The sequence below is a fragment of the Balearica regulorum genome, chromosome 2, assembly GCF_011004875.1.
Source record: "Balearica regulorum gibbericeps isolate bBalReg1 chromosome 2, bBalReg1.pri, whole genome shotgun sequence".
Classification (NCBI taxonomy): Eukaryota; Metazoa; Chordata; class Aves; order Gruiformes; family Gruidae; genus Balearica; species Balearica regulorum.
Genome location: NC_046185.1, coordinates 99,117,535 through 99,137,023, shown reverse-complemented (window position 1 = coordinate 99,137,023; position 19,489 = coordinate 99,117,535). Strand labels below are relative to the sequence as shown.

At 40.9% G+C, this 19,489-nt stretch overlaps 1 protein-coding gene and 1 long non-coding RNA gene across 3 annotated transcripts in view; one reads left to right on the top strand and one right to left on the bottom strand.

Annotated features, from left to right (window-relative positions):
- LOC142600462 (uncharacterized) overlaps positions 1-2,239 on the bottom strand; it is a 133,553-nt gene extending 131,314 nt beyond the window's left edge. The window contains exon 1 of the long non-coding RNA XR_012833955.1: positions 2,164-2,239. This is a non-coding gene — a long non-coding RNA (uncharacterized LOC142600462). The remainder of the gene's footprint in view (positions 1-2,163) is intronic.
- MYLIP (myosin regulatory light chain interacting protein) lies at positions 1,248-19,128 on the top strand. Of its 2 annotated transcripts, none has more exons than XM_075745112.1 (7): positions 1,248-1,588; positions 2,735-2,925; positions 13,562-13,747; positions 14,505-14,702; positions 15,021-15,185; positions 16,972-17,392; positions 17,763-19,128. In XM_075745112.1, exons 1-7 carry the CDS (start codon positions 1,502-1,504, stop codon positions 17,850-17,852), a joined length of 1,338 nt encoding a protein of 445 aa, XP_075601227.1. In that variant the 5' UTR covers positions 1,248-1,501; the 3' UTR covers positions 17,853-19,128. The 2 variants fall into 2 exon arrangements, with proteins under 2 accessions (XP_075601227.1, XP_075601229.1); XM_075745114.1 differs by lacking the exon at positions 1,248-1,588 and adding an exon at positions 1,837-2,358.
- Positions 19,129-19,489: the final 361 nt, after the last annotated feature.

Sequence of the window (19,489 nt, the reverse complement as noted above, 5' to 3'; positions counted from 1 at the left end):
AGAACTGAGCAGTCTTCCAGTTACAGAGTTCACATGAACAAAATGGATACAGCCCTATCTACACTTATCAGGATAGCCATATATTGTGTTTGCAGAGTTCCCAGCAGAGTAAGCATCTGTTCTGAGAGTTCCTTTAATACAAATTGAAAATACTAACAACCTTGACAAGCACAGCAGAAATACCCAGACAGAAGTGACCCATACACAGACAGAAGCTAATACTCAGCCCTGTGGTGACCTTGCATTAGTGCTGAGGTTTGTTGTTCCTTCTATTATACTTCACTGCATTTTCAGATCCCCATTTCCTCTCTTAGTCTTCCTCTGACAGCCTAGTTGTTCCTCACCACTGCACTGCTCAGTACTTCTTTGATCTGCATTTCTTTTAGGGAACCTACACAGCATGGATTTTGTACTTAGTCCTCCCTGTCGTTTCAATTTACATTGTTAAAGCAGCCATAAACTGCTTTATGTACCTCGTGTATGTTTGTCAAACAAATACTTCTAAGGCCTCACGTGGTGCAGGTGTTCCTCCCCTGGCCAGGAATCACCTACAAACTTCATACTTACAGAGTTCAACCAGTGTAAAAGCTCCATCATCCATTAGCATGGCAGTGCATGAAGACTGCAATTCACTTGACCAGTCCTTAAAATTTCCACATTTCCAGTGTTTTGCATGCTACATAACACAAAATTGGGCAAAGACCAAAGAGAATATGGGAGAGCGAGCGTTAATCTGGATATTATTTTCCGCTCAATGAAAAGGAGTGTTCACAAAGCCTAGAAGATGAGCCATGAAAATATTTGGTTGTCTCCTAGCTCACGGCCACTTGCTCTCAAATTAATTCTGTAGAGAGTTCCTGCCAAATGGGCTTGGTCTCCACCTCCACTTAGAAGAACTTACTTTGCTGAGATTTAACCGGACGTAATTCCAGGGTAAGAAGTTCTGGACTGTTGCAGGTGACGACGGATGAAGGTAAATGGGAGACGCCGGGTGCTAAAGAGGAAGAGCTCCCCGAGGACCGGCTCCTTCGGCCGGGCAGGGCCTGCGGCTTTCCGCGCCGGGCAGGGTCGGGGGGGAAGAGGGGGGCGCCCACAGGGAGTCCCGCCGGCGGCCCGCGGCCCTGCGCTCCGGCAGGGGGCGCCAGAGAGGGACCACAACAAACGCCCTCCCGGCCGCCGCAGTTTCCCGGGGATGGGGGCGCTGATTGGTGGCGGCGGCGGCCCGCAGCGATGAGCGACGCTTCGCCATTGGTCCGCAGGTGCCGCTCGGAGGGGGGAGGGGGAGACGGAGGGTATATGTGGAGGGAGCGGGGCCGGCGGAGCGCAAGCACTAGGGGAGCGGGAGACGGCTGCTTTGGTTCTGGCGGTGTCCGGGTGGCGTAGGCGGCGGCCGGGGACGCACCTCAGCTTGTAGCGACAGCTGCGATTCTTCGCCGGCAGCAGCCCCTCCGCTTGTCTGTGGCAGCAGCAGCAGCGGCGGCGGCGCTGGCTGGCCCCAGTCATGCTGTGCTATGTGACCAGGCCGGACGCGGTGGTGATGGAGGTGGAGGTAGAGGCGAAAGCCAACGGCGAGGACTGCCTCAACCAGGTGAGGGGCCGCGCTGCCTTCTCCTCTCCGTCACCCTTCTGGCCCACCGCCTTCCAGGGGCGCGAGAGCTCGGGGGGCGAGGGGGTGACGGGGATCGTTGGGCAGCGCAGACCGTTGGTGCCTGACAGACGCGCACGAGAGCCGGCGGGTGCGCGTCATGCACACATACACCCACGCCCCCCCAGGCCACCGCGCCTTGGGGGTGGGGGGGAGGGAGAGGGGCGAGGAGCACGGCCTCGCCAGCTCGCGGCGCCCCCGGCGCGCGCCCCGGCCGTTGAGGGCGGCGGTGGCGCGAGGCAGGGCCGTGCAACGGCGCAACCCTGCGCACGGGCGTCCGCGGCGGTGGGGGCGGGGAGCCACCGCCGCAGTCTCCCCGCTTTCCTTTTTTTTTTTTTCCCCTCCATATTGGATGCAGAGGTTGCTGCATCCCCCGCCTCGGGGCTCTCCGGCCCTTCTACCTTCACCTTTATCGCGCGTGTGGGAAGGGCAGGCGGGGGAGCCAGGGGAAGGCCTCAGCCTTATTGCTGCGGCTTGCTCTAACTGCCCCGAGGGTAGGGGGCACGAGTGGGACCCACCTGGCCGGGGTGACGCCACCCGGGCGGTGCCGAGATGATCCCCGTCGCCTGCTGGGGCCGTGCTGGCTGAAGCTGTTGTCCAGGTGCTCTCGCCCTTCTGTCGCTACCGCCTCGATGTGGCTGCGGCGGCTGCCGTGAGGATGCTGGAGAGAGCCAAACGCAGCAGCCTAGTTTGGTGGCATCTAAATAAAACTTGTGGATTGTACTTTTTTTCTCTTTTGTTGCGTAGAAAGCACTATTGGCTGTGATGTTGAATAAGAGATACTCTCCTCTTTTGGAAATCCGCTGACCCTTTTAAGTGTCTGTCCTGGGGTTGAGGAGGAATTTGGCCACGGAGGTCCATGTGGTTTTTGACTACTGGAGAAATTCCCAGTTTATTCTTAGTATTTGTCTACCTGCTGTTTTGTACACAACTTAAAATCCAAGTAATCAAGTAATCTTTTGTATAAAGGTGCTTACAGCAGGATTTCTTTTTTGTGTTTTAAGTGAGCAGTCTGAAACAGTACTTGACTCAGGTGGTATTTTTCATTGTTACATTGTACGGCTGTTATAAAGAACCTTTTTCTTTCAGGTTTGCAGAAGGCTGGGGATTATAGAAGTTGATTATTTTGGACTGCAGTTCACTGGCAGCAAAGGGGAGAATCTGTGGCTGAATTTGAGGAACAGGATCTCTCAGCAGATGGATGGTTTAGCCCCTTATCGATTCAAATTAAGAGTCAAGTTTTTTGTAGAGCCACATCTTATCTTACAAGAACAGACAAGGTAAAGTAAAAGTGGTTGTAAGTAGATCTAATTTATTATTTTGTATTCAATTTCTGTAACTTATGAAAGTGATTACACACTGACCTTATTTCTTCCATCTTCTGGTAATCTTAGCTTGACTTTTCTGTGTAGTTTTAAAAACTTAGTGTTATTTAAATGTATTATGCTTTTTTTGAAAAAAAAAAAAGAATAAAACTGTTAATATTGTAAGTATTGTGCAGCTAACAGTGAGTAATGACCGTAGGTAATTCCATGAGCACGTAATGCTGGAAGTGGAAGAAACTTAAGTTAGGAGTAGCAAACTATGTAGCATTTGCATGTCCGATAGTAACCTCCGTTTAGTGGTGTTACTCTAGGTCGTTCTAAACCACAGAAAGGCAGGAAACAATTCCTCCCACAGAGCAAAAAAAACTTGCTGAATTCTTTTTTGTCTGGTATTATGTTACAGTAACTTTCAAATAGCTACAGGCCCGTTGAGGCTACAAGAGAAACAGCTGTTTTGCTTCTTGTGTGGGTAGTCCTCCTGACTAAATTGTTAGTGTTATCCAATTGTAAGAATTAGTTTTTGAAGATTAGTAGTGAACATGTGCTTTTACACCTTGAGTTTGATTACCACATGAGTTACAATTGAGTTATCTGTAAAGAAAGCTGAGCACATATATTTAATGCTGACCTTTCAACTAATTTTTCCCGGTAGTTTTAGATAGTACAGGTCATACAAATGGGGCAAACTGAAAATGAGTGTCTATATGATAATGCCAAAACATGTTTTCACTACTTGCCTTAACTTGGTACTTTAAAAATTAAGACCATGGATACAACATGGTAGTTCTGCACAGAATACTTGTCTAAAGAGTTTGGTCAGAGGCTTATAGCATGGTTTGGTGTTTATTTCATAGGAAAAAGGGTTTGAGTTAGGAGTATGCATATATTGTTTTATTTTTGAACTAATGTACAGGGGAGAGGCTTTTGGGGAGCAGTGGTTTCAGCTCATTGATCTGGTTGAAGTTTTCAGAATGCTATGGAGTTAGACCGTAGTTGTCCTATATAACAGCTTTAGTTTCAAGTGCATTTTAACCAAATTCCAGTTTTGATGTACCTTATTTGGGAAAAATAAATTCTATCTATGGCATACCTTTGGGCTCTCTGTAAGTACTTTTCTTAAAGAAACTTGTCCTCTTATTTAAATATTCTCAGTGAGAATAAGTATAAAACCAAATGAAGGATTTTTGTGTAGAACAAAAGGAGCAACATAATTTCATACCTGATGAGGCAGAAGAGATTACCCTGAGCATGTTGGACGTGTCTCCACACACAGGCCAAATCAGGGTGAATCTGAGGAAACCTAAAGCTGATATGATTGGCAGTTTCATGCTATCCTTAATGAATGTTCAACTTCACAAGGTTTCTGCAAGCACCTGTGTTGCTGCCTCCAACACAGTCAATGCAAGACTTGGCAGGTTATGCGAGTGCAAGTTAATAAAGAGCTTGCACTGGTGAAACATACCCCAAGGGCCTAAAAGACAGGTTGTGTAACTAGAATGTAACAGAGCTTGTATACATACATCAAAGTAGCAAGTACTTCTCCACTATAAAGATGACTTGAAAAGGTTGCAGTTGGGACATGCTTTCTTTTATGTATCAATTAAGAGTGTTCTAAAACTAATATTTTTAACAAACAATTTTAAAATGAACTGAGGGTCAATCATCAGAAGAGATGATTAAAATTCTGTTCTGGAAATAATTACTTACCGTTTTAGAGAGCAACAGGCACTGAAACTAGTATTTAATGTCACTCTGTCTTGCAAACATGAATAGTCCTGAGGCTTCAGCTAAGCTATTCAGTCTACATCCCAAGTATTTTTAGTGTTGTCACCAAAAATAAATACAAGTTGTAAAATAATTTGCAATAGCTGCCTTTTAGTTGTGTGCGCCCAATGGTCTATATGTCGCAGATCTAGAATTCAGTAGTGCTTGTGGTTAATGTATATTTCTGTAGTGCTGACACTGAGTTTCAGTGATCAACTCTTTTTTTTTTATGTTCAGGCCTGCTTGAGGATTTACATACACATATAGCTGTGCATTCATACTTAGCTTGCACATAAGCACATGGGGTATCAAGGAGAAAACAAGAAACTTGTTAAACCTGTCACTGAACTTTAAACCAATAGGTGTATCATGGAATTGCAAGGATTAGCTGTACAGTTGCAGCTGACACCTTGTTTCTTACCTTTACTTGCAAAGTCAATGTGCTGGTCGATGAAGAAATAGTGATGGGTACCCTTGGTTTCCTTTAGCAGTTATGTCCACAACTGATGTATAGGGTGTTTCTGGCAGAGTTGTAGTGCTGAGGAAGCCTCCCAGTCTTACTTGCTGCCCCTGATGCTGTTTTTACATATAAATTGGATGCATGTTGAGACTGCTTTTGAAATCTGGGAAGCTGTGAGTAATTCTAAACTTTGTTGATATGCTTCATCATGATGGTAATAGGGAATGTTGTGACTGAGTTGTTACCAGGTTTTTTCTATATAGTTTGGAAGCTTTGTCAACCCCAGTTGTACTGCTTCATTAGAGATACTTGTCTCTTGCACTTAAATTTAAAACCAAGGTGTACATCTGTAGCAATTTAATGTTCAGGTTTCTACATGCTGTGTGAAAAGCCGATCTGGCAATTGAACATCAACCTCTGCTTCTGCTGGTTTTTTACTCATTGTGCAATCCAGTGGAAGATTGCAACCTCGTGCATTTTAATCTTCTTATGCGAGGGTGCCTTCTTGCTACTGAGTGCAAATGCAGTGCAGGTTATAATTGTTCCTTTGACCACTATGGCAACAAACCACCTTCACTAAGCACTTTGTGAATGGGAGAATTGCATGCAAACCCCCCTTCTTACTACACTTTATTTCCTTTTACAGGGTTAAAGTGGTTTATTTCTATTGTTCTTTGTATCTCAATTTCTAATTTTTATTTGACTGGTACTGAATTTCCCCACAGGATTTTGTAGTTTAGAATTGTTTTCAGTGGAATGAAAGTGGTTCAGTGCAAGAATGCTATTCAAATTTAATCTGCTGCTGTCAACTAGAGTTTTACAAACAAGTCTGAAATGTGAACAGTGTGCTTGTATAGAGGAGGTTGAATAACTATACATTTTTTTTAATGGAAAATCGCATTGGCTTGAAAAGAACTGCTGTCTTTTTGCTTAAAGATACATGGGATAGTCCAAGATGTAGATCATAAGCTCTGGCTTATGCCATGTTCGTTTTCACTGTATTTTTTTGATAGGTAATGCAACAGTTAGTAAAAAAAAAAAGGCGAGGTTTTGTCAGAATGATTTATGGGTGTTTCTTTTATCGAATTCGTACGCATTTGGATTCCTGAGGAGCTCGGACTTGGAGAAACGGTTCTACTGCACTAACCAGAATTTTTAGGAGACTTTTGGACGGGGAAGTGATCCCGGCAGGCCGGGAGGAGCTGCGCTGCCTGCGCTGCCTGCGCTGCCTGCGCTGCCTGCGCTGCCTGCGCTGCCTGCGCTGCCTGCGCTGCCTGCGCTGCCTGCGCTGCCTGCGCTGCCTGCGGCGTTCGCGGTAGCGGGGTGCGGCTCTGGCGCTTGCCCCGCGGGCTGCGGGCGGGGAGAGGCGGCACGGTGTAACTCCAGGTCGTTGACTGGGAGTAACCTCGGCTCACAGCTGCTACTCGGCGGGTCGGGCGAATCGGCGGCTGCGGCGCTGGGGAACGGCCCAGCAGGCCGAGGAGCTCAACTCCTCATTGGCCCGCACCTCTGTCTCGGGGCAGAAACAACTTCTGCTCTGGCTAAAAGCTTGCTTTGTGAGACGTGTAGCGGAGAAATATCGAAACTTATATGCACCTTAACAATGATTGTGTTCGCCGGGACGCACAACAGGCAAACTGTGCTGCCAAACGGTCGTCCAGGAGACATTTAAGTCTGGCAGGATGAAGTCAACGTTGCAGTGATTGCACAAGTGGAAATAATTTTGAAGTGAATAGTTTTTTGAGCAATGTAAGATTTACCCAGATGTACTTCAAAATGGGAAAGTTATTTGTCTTGTGTAATATGACTGAAAACCAAACATTGATATGTAAGCCATGACAATATAAAATATCAGATTCTAATGAGCCACACAATCTCACGATGCAATCAAAATAGCTGTATTTTGCCAGCCTTGAGATAGGTAATTATTGTTTTGGAAGCTGTTCAAAGTTGTGTGGTAATTCCCAGTATTTGAATTATACTTACAAAGGACATTGCTTTTGTTGTATTGATGAATTAGTTAAAACGAAGAACTAGCTTGTAAATTATTGTAAGCAGTTATATACATGTAGTAGGTAGAAAATAAGAAAAACATCCTGTTATCTCATAGCATTAGCTAGCCAGTGCAGCAGTGTCATGGTATGTTACAATGCAATAAAAGTTTGCTGTAATAGACACCAGGGTGAGTTTAATGGGCCTGTTTGTCTAAATCAGATGTGAATTGCAGTTGGTAACCTTTCCCCCACTCTGCTGAGAGCAAATAAGAACAAAGATACTGAGGGACATAATTGTAACTGTGCATGGTTTTGTTTTTTCATTTGGAGTGCCCTTATGTCTGCTTTTAAAAACAATTATATTCTATTGCTAAGAGATCTTTATCAATATATTTTTCAGGAGAACAATTATGCCTCTTAATTTTGATGCCTTCAGACTACAGAGTGGGAAAGTTACTTAGCAGCAGGAAAGAGCCTTACCATGTGGTAAGGAGTGTCATACCCCAGAGAAGGGACAGTTCCTTGGGATGTATGTTAAGGTTCCCACCAGTAGTCTGGCAAGAGACTGGGTTCTTTTGGCTGTATTTCTAGTTTAGGAATCATTAGTCATATGCAGATACTTTAATTGGTAAAGGATTAGGGTTTGTCACTTTTTCCACAGATAAGCATAGAACTTAGAAGTCTAAAGACTACATTAAAAGTTTTATTTGTCCTGTTTTCCTTTCCTTGATTGAAGTAGTCTGCAGTGCAGAACTTTGAATCCTAATGCACATAATTATCTTCAATGAGTTAAGAGAAATTAATCTTGTATTATGTATATACTTTTTCATAGTGCTTATTTTGTGGGGCTGTTACTGCCAATTCAGTTGTATGAACAGTAACTAGGTGATTTGCCTCCTGTAGGAATTCCATTGTAGTGAAATAGAATCATAGAATCTTTAAGGTTGCAAAAGATGTTTAAGATCATCAAGGCCAACTGTCAACCCAACACCACCATGTCTACTAAACCATGTCCTGAAAGTGCCATGTCTACACATTTTTTTGAACACCTCCAGGGATGGTGACTCCACCACCTCTCTGGGCAGCCTGTTCCAATACCTGACCACTTTTTTGGTGAAGAAATTTTTCCTAATCCCCAATCTAAACCTCCCCTGACACAACTTGAGACCATTTCCTGTTGTCCTTTTGCTAGTTACTTGGGAGAAGAGACCAACACCCACCTGACTACAACTTGCTTTGAGGTAGTTGTAGAGAGCACTAAGGTCTCCCCTCAGCCTTCTCTTCTCCAGGCTAGAGAACCCCACTTCCCTCAGCCACTCCTCGTAAGACCCGTGCTCTAGACCCTTCACCAGCTTCATTGCCCTTCTCTGGATACACTCCATCACCTCAATGCCCTTCTTGTAGCAAGGGGCCCAAAACTGACAGAGTGTTTGAGGTGTGGCCTTACCAGAGCTGAGTACAGGGGCACAATCACATCCTTACTCCTGCTGGCCACAATATTCCTGATACAAGCCAGGATGCTGTTGGTTGTGGCCACCTGGGCACACTGCTGGCTCATGTTCAGCCATCTGTCAACCAGCACCCCCAGGTCCTTTTCCTCCAGGCAGCTTTCCAGCCACTCTGCCCCAAGCCTGTAGCATTGCATGGAGTAGGCCTGTGCTGGCTGGGCCTGATCCTTGGTTTTCCTGCATATGCTTGGTGAGCACGCTCAAGATGAACTGCTCCATAATCTTCCCCAGTACTGAGGTCAGGCTGACAGGCCTGTAGTTCCCCAGATTCTCCTTCCAGCCCTTCCTGTAGATGGGTGTCACATTGGCAAGCCTCCAGTCATCTGGGACCTCCCCTGTTAACCAGGACTGTTGATAAATGATGGAGAGTGGCTTCTTAAGTTCCTCTGCCAGCTCCCTCTTGGGTGGATCCCATCTGGCCCCATAGGCTTGTGAGTGTCCAGGTGGTATAGCAGGTTGTTAACTGCTTTCTCCTAGATTATGGGGGGTTTATTCTGCTCTCTGTCCCTGTCTTCCAACTCTGTTTCTGGAAGTGGTGTTCAGTATAGTCAGCCTGCATAAATCACTTCAGAGGGAGGCAAAAAGCAATTGATGTGATATCTAGGATTGTGACTTTGGTTTGATAGCTGTGGGGTTTTTTTTAAATGGGCCATCTACTGAAATCTCCTTGCAAATTCCCCTTTCTACAGTATTTGTATCAAATTATTTATGTGCAACTAAAATACACTGTACATTTGATTTTACTGAGTGTTTTAATATGCACGTAGAACTTAAATTATATGAAAAGATCTGGGGCAAAAATAAGGATACAAAATGAATATATAAAATCACCAATGTAACTAGTGCTTGAAGAAGCATGTGATCCTTTTCTAATTCTCAAACTGTTTTTTCTTCCTTTGGAAAAGAAGAAATTCTTCCTGGGCAGTGGCTAATGAAGCATAGCTTTGGTAAACTTGATGCTTTGTACTCTAATCAGTATTTCCATGTACTAATTTGAACTACAAACTCAAAGGAAATGTTCTATAATTGAATATATAGGAATATCTAGCTAGCATGAGGTTTTGGGGGGGAACTAGTGCTGGTTTAGGTTATAGACTGTTTTTTGTACTAATGTTGTCATGTGTAGAACTCGGGCTACAAGTGCAATGGAAAGGTCTGTTTGTTGTTAAAGCTGCCGCTAGTTGTTCAATGTCCCAACAAGTCTGGCAGATGTTAAGATGACTAGGAGCCACAACAATTGATTGGTAAAGTTCAGGGTTGTGAAGGCTTGTTTTCTATGAGGATTTAAAAATAAAATGGAACTTTGGCAAGAGTAGTAAAAAGCTGCAGAATGTGCTAAGAGAATATTGGGGGAGGGGGATAGGAAACATACCTTTTATCTGACTTGAGTTACTTCTCAAATTTGTAACAGGTAATATTAATGTGTCATGTGTAACTGAAGTGGTGAATTATGCAGGAACGAAAACAATTAGTTTCTTATATGGTGATCAAACTAAGACATTCTACCAGCAATGTTGGAAATCTAACCTTTAGAGGACTTCAATTATAAACAGTTCAGTTGCTAGGTAAAAAAATCCATTAAGCATAAAATACTAACATTGAAATAAATTCCTTGAAAAACTGAGTACCCTTTTACTGCACAACCTAAGTATCTTTAGAGGTGGGAAAAGCTTTAACAGTTTTTTTCATTGTATCTAGAGATTCCTAGAGAGGAGAGGGACAGTGGATTGAGTGCTATTAAGTAATTGGGTCACAATCTAATTTACAAAAACTTACATAAATACTTTCTGGTAACTAATAGAATCTGTAATATGACCAGGTTTTCTACAGACAATCTGTTGAGTCCTTTAGACTTTGCCATAATTAGATAAGGAACTGCTTCAAGGCTCCTAATGCTTTAGTTTTGCTTGACTGTGTTCAGCAGTAAAAGCATATGGGTTTTTTGCCTTTTTGTTTAAGGATTAAAAGACTTTTTTCAATTTTGTGTGAAAAGAAAAATCTGCTTTTATAATTAGATTCTGGCTAGTGTCATGTTTTGAACCTTGAAGGGGAATGATTTTTGAAATGGATATTAATATCACTTTGGAGAAGTGCAATTGTTGGCTGAATGGGCAACTCAGAATTTGCACAACAGTGAATTTGCTGCTTGAACTTTGGTTCAGGGTAGCTGCTATAGGGGATCAATATGAAGTCATTCATTGCCATTCAAAAACTGATTTCACTGGTATGCTCTATGTTAACTAGTTTCCAGTGTATTATGGGTGCAGTTTAGGCAATGGGCTTGGGCCAGCAATGGGTTTTTTACATGCAAACCAATGATTTTGTGAGATGGACTGTTAAATACAGGTGGTTTTATCTGTGTTCTCTGGCTTGGCAAAATAGCTTACTATAGTGGAAGCCAAGACATGAACTTGCATAGCTTTAGTTACTTTGCAATAACTGTCCCTTACATGCCGTACCTTTGTCCCCTTTATCAGAAAAACACAAAGTAGCTTACTCTGTGTTTTTCCTTATGTGTTAGGACTCAGTTATGGGAAGTTACTGCACATCAGCTGATGTGATGCTGTTTAACATTGTACCTTAAACTTGTTTATCTACCTATGCCATTACTTGGCTTTTTAGTAATGTAATGTGACATGCCATGCCTGTGCTGTAGTTGTTTCTGTAATGCATCTGTATTTGTAGGAGCAATCTTTTGTTTTTCAGCTCCTCTCTTGATGTCAATAAGGTCTTCTCAGCAAGGGGAGAAGACTGACTTTTCCCTATGTAGTCAGTGCTGTCGTATGCATTAAATAAACTAAAGCATTTAGGCGTGGTAGTTGTAAATGTGTCAGCTAATCAGAAGAAAATTGTCAGATATTTCTTTGAAATACTGTATGTGTAATTAGTACATAATTATAATGACTGGAAAACCTGTTCTGGTACTAACAGAGGATCAGAAGGGCATGAAAAGCCACTTATTTTACATAATAATGATTGGAATTAGGGAAATGCCTACTATTTGAATGTATTTCAGCCATAGTGTTTTAGTAATTCATCAAATGTTTTTTCTAGATTTATGGACTGAGCCCCAAAAGGAATGTGTACAATGTACATGTGTACAATGCATTTTAAAAGCCACAGGCTTTTGTGTGACCCAAGCCAAAGGTTATGAATTAGCAAGGTAGGAGAAGGGGATGGGAGCAGAGGTTTGGAACTTGCTCCAAAAAAAAGCCTAAACAAGGAATAACCTGCTAATGGTGGAGAGTACTGTCTGAAGTTCTGGTCCTCTTGCCACCTAAATTTGTATCCTTTACAGAGTGAGGACCAGACCCCCCACTAGAACTGCTGAAGTATAGACAGATGTCTAGACATCAGAGTGATGCAATTTAGCACTTGCATCACAACTGTCATGAAGCTCTAGCATGCCTCAAATTGCTTTCAATGCAAAGGGAGGTGCTGGAGCTGTTACTTGCTGCAGGAACCCCCATGGCAGGGGGGTTGGAACTAGGGCAGGAGCATTGGAACTAGATGATCTTTGAGGTCCCTTCCAAACTGTTCTATGATTCTATGAAATGGATTGTAGGGCAGCTTATGGGATAATTTAATACCTATTTTTTTTCCCTGATTGCAAAAGTTCTGGATTTGGGGAGTCTTTTGGCCCAGTATTTTCTTAGCTGCAGCATTTACCATAGTAGAGCTAAGAATGAAAACAAATTTTGCAAATTTTGTAATTGCTCATAGCGGTGAAAAATTAGCCCTATTTGTTCTGTTGTACATTGAATTATAGGGTGCTATAACAGGATATATCTGAGATATTATCCAAAATTGCTGCTGGAAGGAAAGCTAATCACTTACTAGCATCTTCAACTTCAGTGATGAATGATTCAATATAGTTTCTTAAAAGAAGATTACACTTAATTTTAGAAAAAGTAAAATGTAAATGTCCTATTACTGTGGAAGCTAAGACATATCCTGGTGGGTATAGGCTTCATTTATTGAGATTTTTTTCCAGTGATATGTAATTACTTCTGCATCTGGTTTCCGTAAATATGTTGAATCTTAAGAACAAATGCTAAGAAAGTTTTTTGTCTTCCCTGAGGGGAGATAAGGATGGATTTATAGAAATTAAGTTAGACTACAGGGGAAATTAGGAGGCTGCTGTTAGCGTTGATGGAAATTTTGATTTGTCTAACTGACCTGTTAGATAATTAAGAGCAGCTTTGTGAATTTTCCAGCTAGCTGTCAAACCTGCCTTGATCCCAAGTGTAAAGGTTGGTCTGACAAATACTTTAGATGTTTTTGTATTTTATTCCACAGTGCCTTTTCAGATGTTTCAAGTTATTCTGTCAATCATGTCACTGGCAAAAGCACCACCTTCCCTTTGACTGGTGGCAGAAGCATTTCAGCTGTGTAGAGAAAGTGTGGCTTCTGTTGCATGATAGATGTGTGTATGCTCCTTTGGGCTGCTCTTCACAAATTTGCTTTTCTGAAATGCAGGATAATTTGTAAATGGGCAACCGAAGAAATTTAAACATAGGAAACTAATCCAAATATATTTCATTGATATGCTAATTTCAATTTAGCAACTAAGTGGCCTTAAGAGTTAAAGCAGTTTTTATTCTTAAGATTATGATATTAAAGTGCTCATTCTTTTAATAGTGCTTTTAGATTCTGTCTTCAGTTGTAGCCTCATCTTTAAATGTAAGTGAATAAAAAGATAGAAGCCTTTTTCCTTCCCTTTTGCCAGACTTTCTCTACTTGGTATATTCATTGCAAATTCTTGATTACCAGACGGCTACCAAACATCTGAAATGTTATTTGATACTTGATTACAGATGTCTTTTAACATCTTGTATAAGCAAATATTGTTGATTCCATTGCAGGCATATGTTTTTCTTGCATATAAAAGAAGATCTTCTTGCTGGTAATCTTCAGTGTTCTTCAGAGCATGCAATTGAACTTAGTGCATTGTTGGCACAGATGAAGTTTGGAGATTATAACCAGAACACTGCCAAGTACAATTATGAAGAGTTGTGTGCAAAAGAGCTCACCACTACCATTTTGGAGAGGTAAAAAGAGCACAATGATATAACCTCCTTTTTGGACACCAAAAGCATAAGATTTTATTATGCCCTTAATTGCTGATGCTACAGTGTATCTTGTTAAAAAAAATAAAAATTAATAATTTAGATAGTTTTGGAGATCAAAATACAACCTGAATGTTTAACTAATGTTCTGACTTCAGTTCATTTTTAAGCTCAATTATGAGTATATTTTTGTGATAAGCAAAAGCCGTTGAACTCTAGTACTTGGGGAAATATAGGTATCTAAATACTTGGAGCAAAGTAATCAAATTGCAAGTATGTCGTCAACCTACACTTCTGAAAGAAAGTAACAAGAATTTATCTGGCTTAGTACCCTTACACTGAGAAGTAAACAGGATTCCCAAAACACCTTCGTAAGCTCAAATCCTGAATATCAAGCAACTTTGTCATGCTTTTCTGTAGATTTTGTTTTTTAGTTATTAACTTAGTAGTTGTTCAGGAAAATATGTTGGGGGGGGTTGGAAAGCTTTGATTTACATGTTGCTTTTTAATTTCTAAGCAAATGCATGGTATTGTTTCATGAACACTCTCAGGGTGTTTTGGTACTTCGCAGTTCTTTCCATTTAATGATTACTGGAAATCTATAACCAGATAAAGCAGGTCAGGAGCATTTAATAATCTGTTTAACTAGGTCATCTGATAACCCATGTTAAAATGAGCTGCTGCCAGTAACAGCACATACTTGAGTTATTTCACCTATCCTTAATCTTTTTATCAACAGCATTGTTGCAAAGCACAAGGACCTAGAAGGCCTAAGCCAAGCTTCTGCTGAATACCAAGTTCTACAGATTGTTACGACACTGGAGAACTATGGGGTAGAGTGGCACTCAGTGAGAGATAGTGAAGGGCAAAAACTCCTTATTGGTGTTGGACCTGAAGGCATATCCATCTGTAAAGATGACTTCAGTCCTATCAACAGGTATGTATTTTGTAGAACTATTTTCAGAAGTACTGAGCATGCCTCTAGTTTTTACATAAATACACAGAACTGCTCTATGAATTACTAAAAGGAGCTATTGGAATGTAGGGTCTGAGGGCACCACCTGCTTGTAATCAAGACTACAACTGGCCTTAATATTTTTGATTTTTATATATATTTTTGAGATGGCATCTTGAATCCAGCATTGCAGACAAGTTGGAGATCATTGTAACTTCTGATAAAAGTGCACCGTAGTAGTTTGTGGAAAATGCCCTTATTAAAAACTAAATAACCTTTCTTTTTTATATTCATTTTTAGGATTGCTTATCCTGTTGTTCAAATGGCAACTCAGTCTGGGAAGAATGTATATCTGACTGTTACCAAGGAGTCTGGTAATAGTGTAGTTCTCTTGTTTAAGATGATCAGTACAAGAGCAGCAAGTGGGCTCTATAGAGCAATTACAGAGACGCATGCATTTTACAGGTCAGTATTGCCACTAGAGTCAACTGCTGCTGTTCTCCACAGTATTTGAATTAAGTGCTTAAGCAGCCAGCAGTCTGACTGCACTTCAGAAATTCTCTGCAAAATTTCATTGTCTTTGTAGCATCTACTTTCCTCTTAAGTCCAGAAGCTGAACAGGTTTTTGCTGTTTTCCATTTTGTGGTGTGGGACTACAAGACAAGCAAGTAAAATTTCTCAGTCTTCCACTATGAATAACAGCACTTCAGAATATAAACTTACTATGTTCTTTGATACTTCATAAACAATGCATACTGGGGTTTTGTCCCTATCTTAAGAGGGAGGATGAGAGACCAAAGGAGAAGATCCTCTTTTTCAGAATATGTAGGTATAGCTCATGCACACGTACTCCTGTTTCTCCTTTATTTGGGTCCTCCAGTTGCTAGAAGTTGTCTGTATGCCACCTTCCCATCCCATGTATTTAAATTTTCCTACAATTCCTCTGTCCTTGCTCACATGCCCAGGATTTTGTTCCATGCCAGGAGCTATCCATTTTGTTTATGCTTTTGTTCTTTGAGTTCAGGGTGCTATACTCATTTGTTCATGGATGATTTTTTTTAAACCCTCTTTCATTCCTGCTGTGAGGTCCAACACTGATCAGTAGAAATAACTGTCAAAGACAGTGGTGTTTTCTCTAAATTAACTACCGCATATCGGTTTCAATTACTTTGTAAGAGAAGAATTGGACTTAAAGCAAAGGAAAGTGCACATGCTAGGCAAAGACCTTTCCACATCCAACTTCTCAAAGGAGATCATTCTAATCCAGTACTGAACATCAACTAGTTGCCTTTATAAATGCTGCAGCTAATCGGCAGCTAACCACTGCTTATTTTGTGAGCCTGATGTTAAGCATGTCTTGTTTTGCTCTGTAATTATATGCCCTTGCACTGCTGTTTTGTACTCTTCATACTTTTTTCCAGGCAATTAAAGCACTATGTAACTTCTTAGATAGTTTTAACTTTGTCTCTGCTTGTAACTTCTGCTGTCCTTTGCGGTTTCTGATTTTAATTTAATCAGAATTTTAGCTAGGCAGTAGCATTTGGCCATAAGCTTAGATCTTGAACCTTAGGCCCAGTGAGGCTGTAGTCCTTGTCTTCTGGGTTTGTATTTTCTTTCCCATGTTGTCTAGAGAAGTGATATGCATAGGCTTCTGCAGATTTAACTCTGTCACTGAAATATGTGACAAGCATGGTTAGGGTAGCTGAAATACTCAGTGGCAAATACAAATGGCTTAATTCTCTACATTGCATTTGCACTGGTTCTCTTCAGATGATATAATACTAGTATGTGAAGTACTGAGTGGAAATTTGGTTAGATATTACTTGAGTCTATGGTAAAAAATTTTGAGAGCCTGTCTGAAGAAAGAGGCATTATGCCAAAGACTATTAATTGGAATTCTTTAATGCAGTGTTTGGAAATTACCATGTAAAGAAGCGTTGCCAAGCTGAACTGTGGATTAAGCAAGTGCTGGCTGTTTATATTAGCATAATGCCTTAAGTACCTTCCATAGGCTGACTCTATTTTACCAGACACTTCACAATCTGAAGATGTAAAATAACTGTCACTCTTCCATTTTACACATTTCAAAGTAGAGTTGTCATGCAAACAACATTCAAGAGCTTAAATATTATATCAAGCTTCTCTATTTGCATTAATTTCAGAGCTGTTGCTTCAACTTTGGGAAAAAATTATTGTAGGGGTAGGTCTATCGGTATTAACTAACCAAGTTTGCACTTGTCCTGTTTTATAGGTGTGACACTGTCACCAGTGCTGTCATGATGCAGTATAGTCGAGACTTAAAGGGCCACTTAGCATCTCTATTCTTGAATGAAAACATTAATCTTGGTAAAAAATACGTCTTTGACATTAAAAGAACATCAAAAGAAGTTTATGATCATGCAAGGCGAGCTCTGTATAATGCTGGCATTGTGGATCTTGTTTCAAGAAGTGACCAAACTCCACCAAGTTCCCCCCTTAAGTCTTCGGAAAGCAGCATGAACTGTGACAACTGTGAGGGTCTTAGCTGCCAACAAACAAAAGCTCTGCAAGAGAAGTTGCGGAAGCTAAAGGAGTCCATGCTCTGTATGGTGTGTTGTGAAGAAGAAATAAATTCAACCTTTTGTCCCTGCGGCCACACAGTATGCTGCAAGAGCTGTGCTGCCCAGTTACAGGTAATTGCAATGCCATTAAGATATGAGTTACCAAATATGTGGAAGTTTTGGGTTTCCATATATTTAACCATCATGGATTAATATGTTTATGTTGCTATTCTAGTAAAACTTATTTTTAAAATTGTTTGTCGTAAACTAATTCCAAAGAACATCCTGTTTAGATGATGTGTTTGACAGTAAGTTTTAGCTGTGCTAACTTAACTTGTGGTGAGGGTAAGAATTAGCTGCATGTATCTCTTGATACCCTGTTTTAAATATGGAGATTATGGAAAAGTGCTCTGTTATTGTGTACGTGGAGGGAAGTCTCCGATAAGTGTAGAGACTCTCAAAATATGAAGTAAACTAATTTCCTGGTGTTTTTTCTTTCCAGTTGTGTCCTGTTTGCAGATCTCGTGTAGAGCACGTCCAGCACGTGTATTTGCCAACCCACACCAGTCTTCTCAATCTGACTGTGATATGATCTACGTATACACTTTAAACCCATCATGTACTTTTTTAAACTGCACTAATATGAAATGCAACCATTGATTGTGAAGAAGGCAATCACTCTGGCACCTATCCCCAATCAAAAGCAAAAATACTGCATTTTTGAACATATTCTTTGTTCAGCATGTCCAAAATGGTTTGGGACATCCTTTGAGAGCAGAAGTGTAATCAATTCATGTTATTAAAAAGAGAATGATGCGCAAGTTTGTAGCATGGCAGAGTTGCCAAAAAGCTAGGTAACCCTGGAGAAATTGGCATATGCATATTGATACACCCAGCAAGAGCAGCGCAGCCTTTTGTTTTACACTCTCTAAATCCTTTTTAGTACAGTCACTCCATTTATTTTAATAGTAAGACTAGCTTTTACAAATATCAGTTTAGTATGGCTCATAGTTTCTGCTTTTAGTAAACTGCTTTAAGTGGAGAGAAATTTTAAAAATGGTTATTAAACTGAAGTTACAAGGCTTCGTCAAGCAGCTGTTAAATTCAGAATTCTGTTAAGTAGAAAACAGTTTGGAGAAGAGCATTGGAAGGGTAGGAGATGTTTGTTAAAGAGTGGGTCAGGAAAGTCTTCTGGTTGGCAGTGTTCTGAGGAAGCATTGTTACGGGCCTTCATTCACAGCTCTGTGGGCAAGGCACTCCCCGGTGTCCCACATCCAACCTGGCTGGTGGTCTCAGGAGCTGCAGTCAGCTGCCCTTTATTTAAGTTGGCTTTATTCTTGGAGACTGATTTTTTTTTTTTTAAACTATTAAACATGTACCATTAGTTTCTAAAGGGTTGTGTATAATTTTAAATGCTTTCATCAGTTAACATCTTTATTGGGTAGGTCATTTCCTGCTAAAGTGTTTTTAATCTCCACCCCCCTACTTGGACATTTTAGGCTCTGGTTTCCTAGTGTATTCTCCAGGGTACAGAGGGAACTAGAGGCCATGTTTGGGTGCAATACTGGCTTAAAGCTAGAAAAGTACACTGTCACTTTACTGAAATTTTCTGACTATACTTTTCATATTGCCTTAATGTAGCAGTAATGTGTGTTTATGCATCTGTTTCTTTGCACAGACATTTTGTCAAAATATTAAAACTCTACTTTTTTATGACACATTAGCATATAAACCTTACTCTAAGAGGGTATTTATTTTTTCACTTTGTAAAGAAAATTTTGTTTCCTCATGAAGCAAGAGCTTTGTCCTATATCTTAGGCAACTTCTGTCTTTTTATATTCAGATTAATAAAGGACTTCAAAAATCTACTTTGTGTTATTGATAAGACTTTAATTTTGTTCTAAAATTCATCTGAGGCATTACTGAACTGAAAATACAGTATGAAATATTTTCATGTTTAGTCTTGAATGTTGTGTCATGTTTTAAGAGGTAATAAATCTTCCTCAGGTATGTGCAAATTTCAAAGTTGGGAAGAAAACTGCAAGGAATAACCGCCTTTGTTCAGGCAGTGTACTCTTAAAATAGCTGGCATATTGTAACTGTAAAGCAGCCTTCAGAACTAACTTTGAAGAACTTTCCTACAGTAAATTGCCCCAAATATATGGGGTATATTCCAGTGAGATTGGAGAAATGAAAAAAAAAAAAAAAAAGTGCAGCCTGAGAATAGAG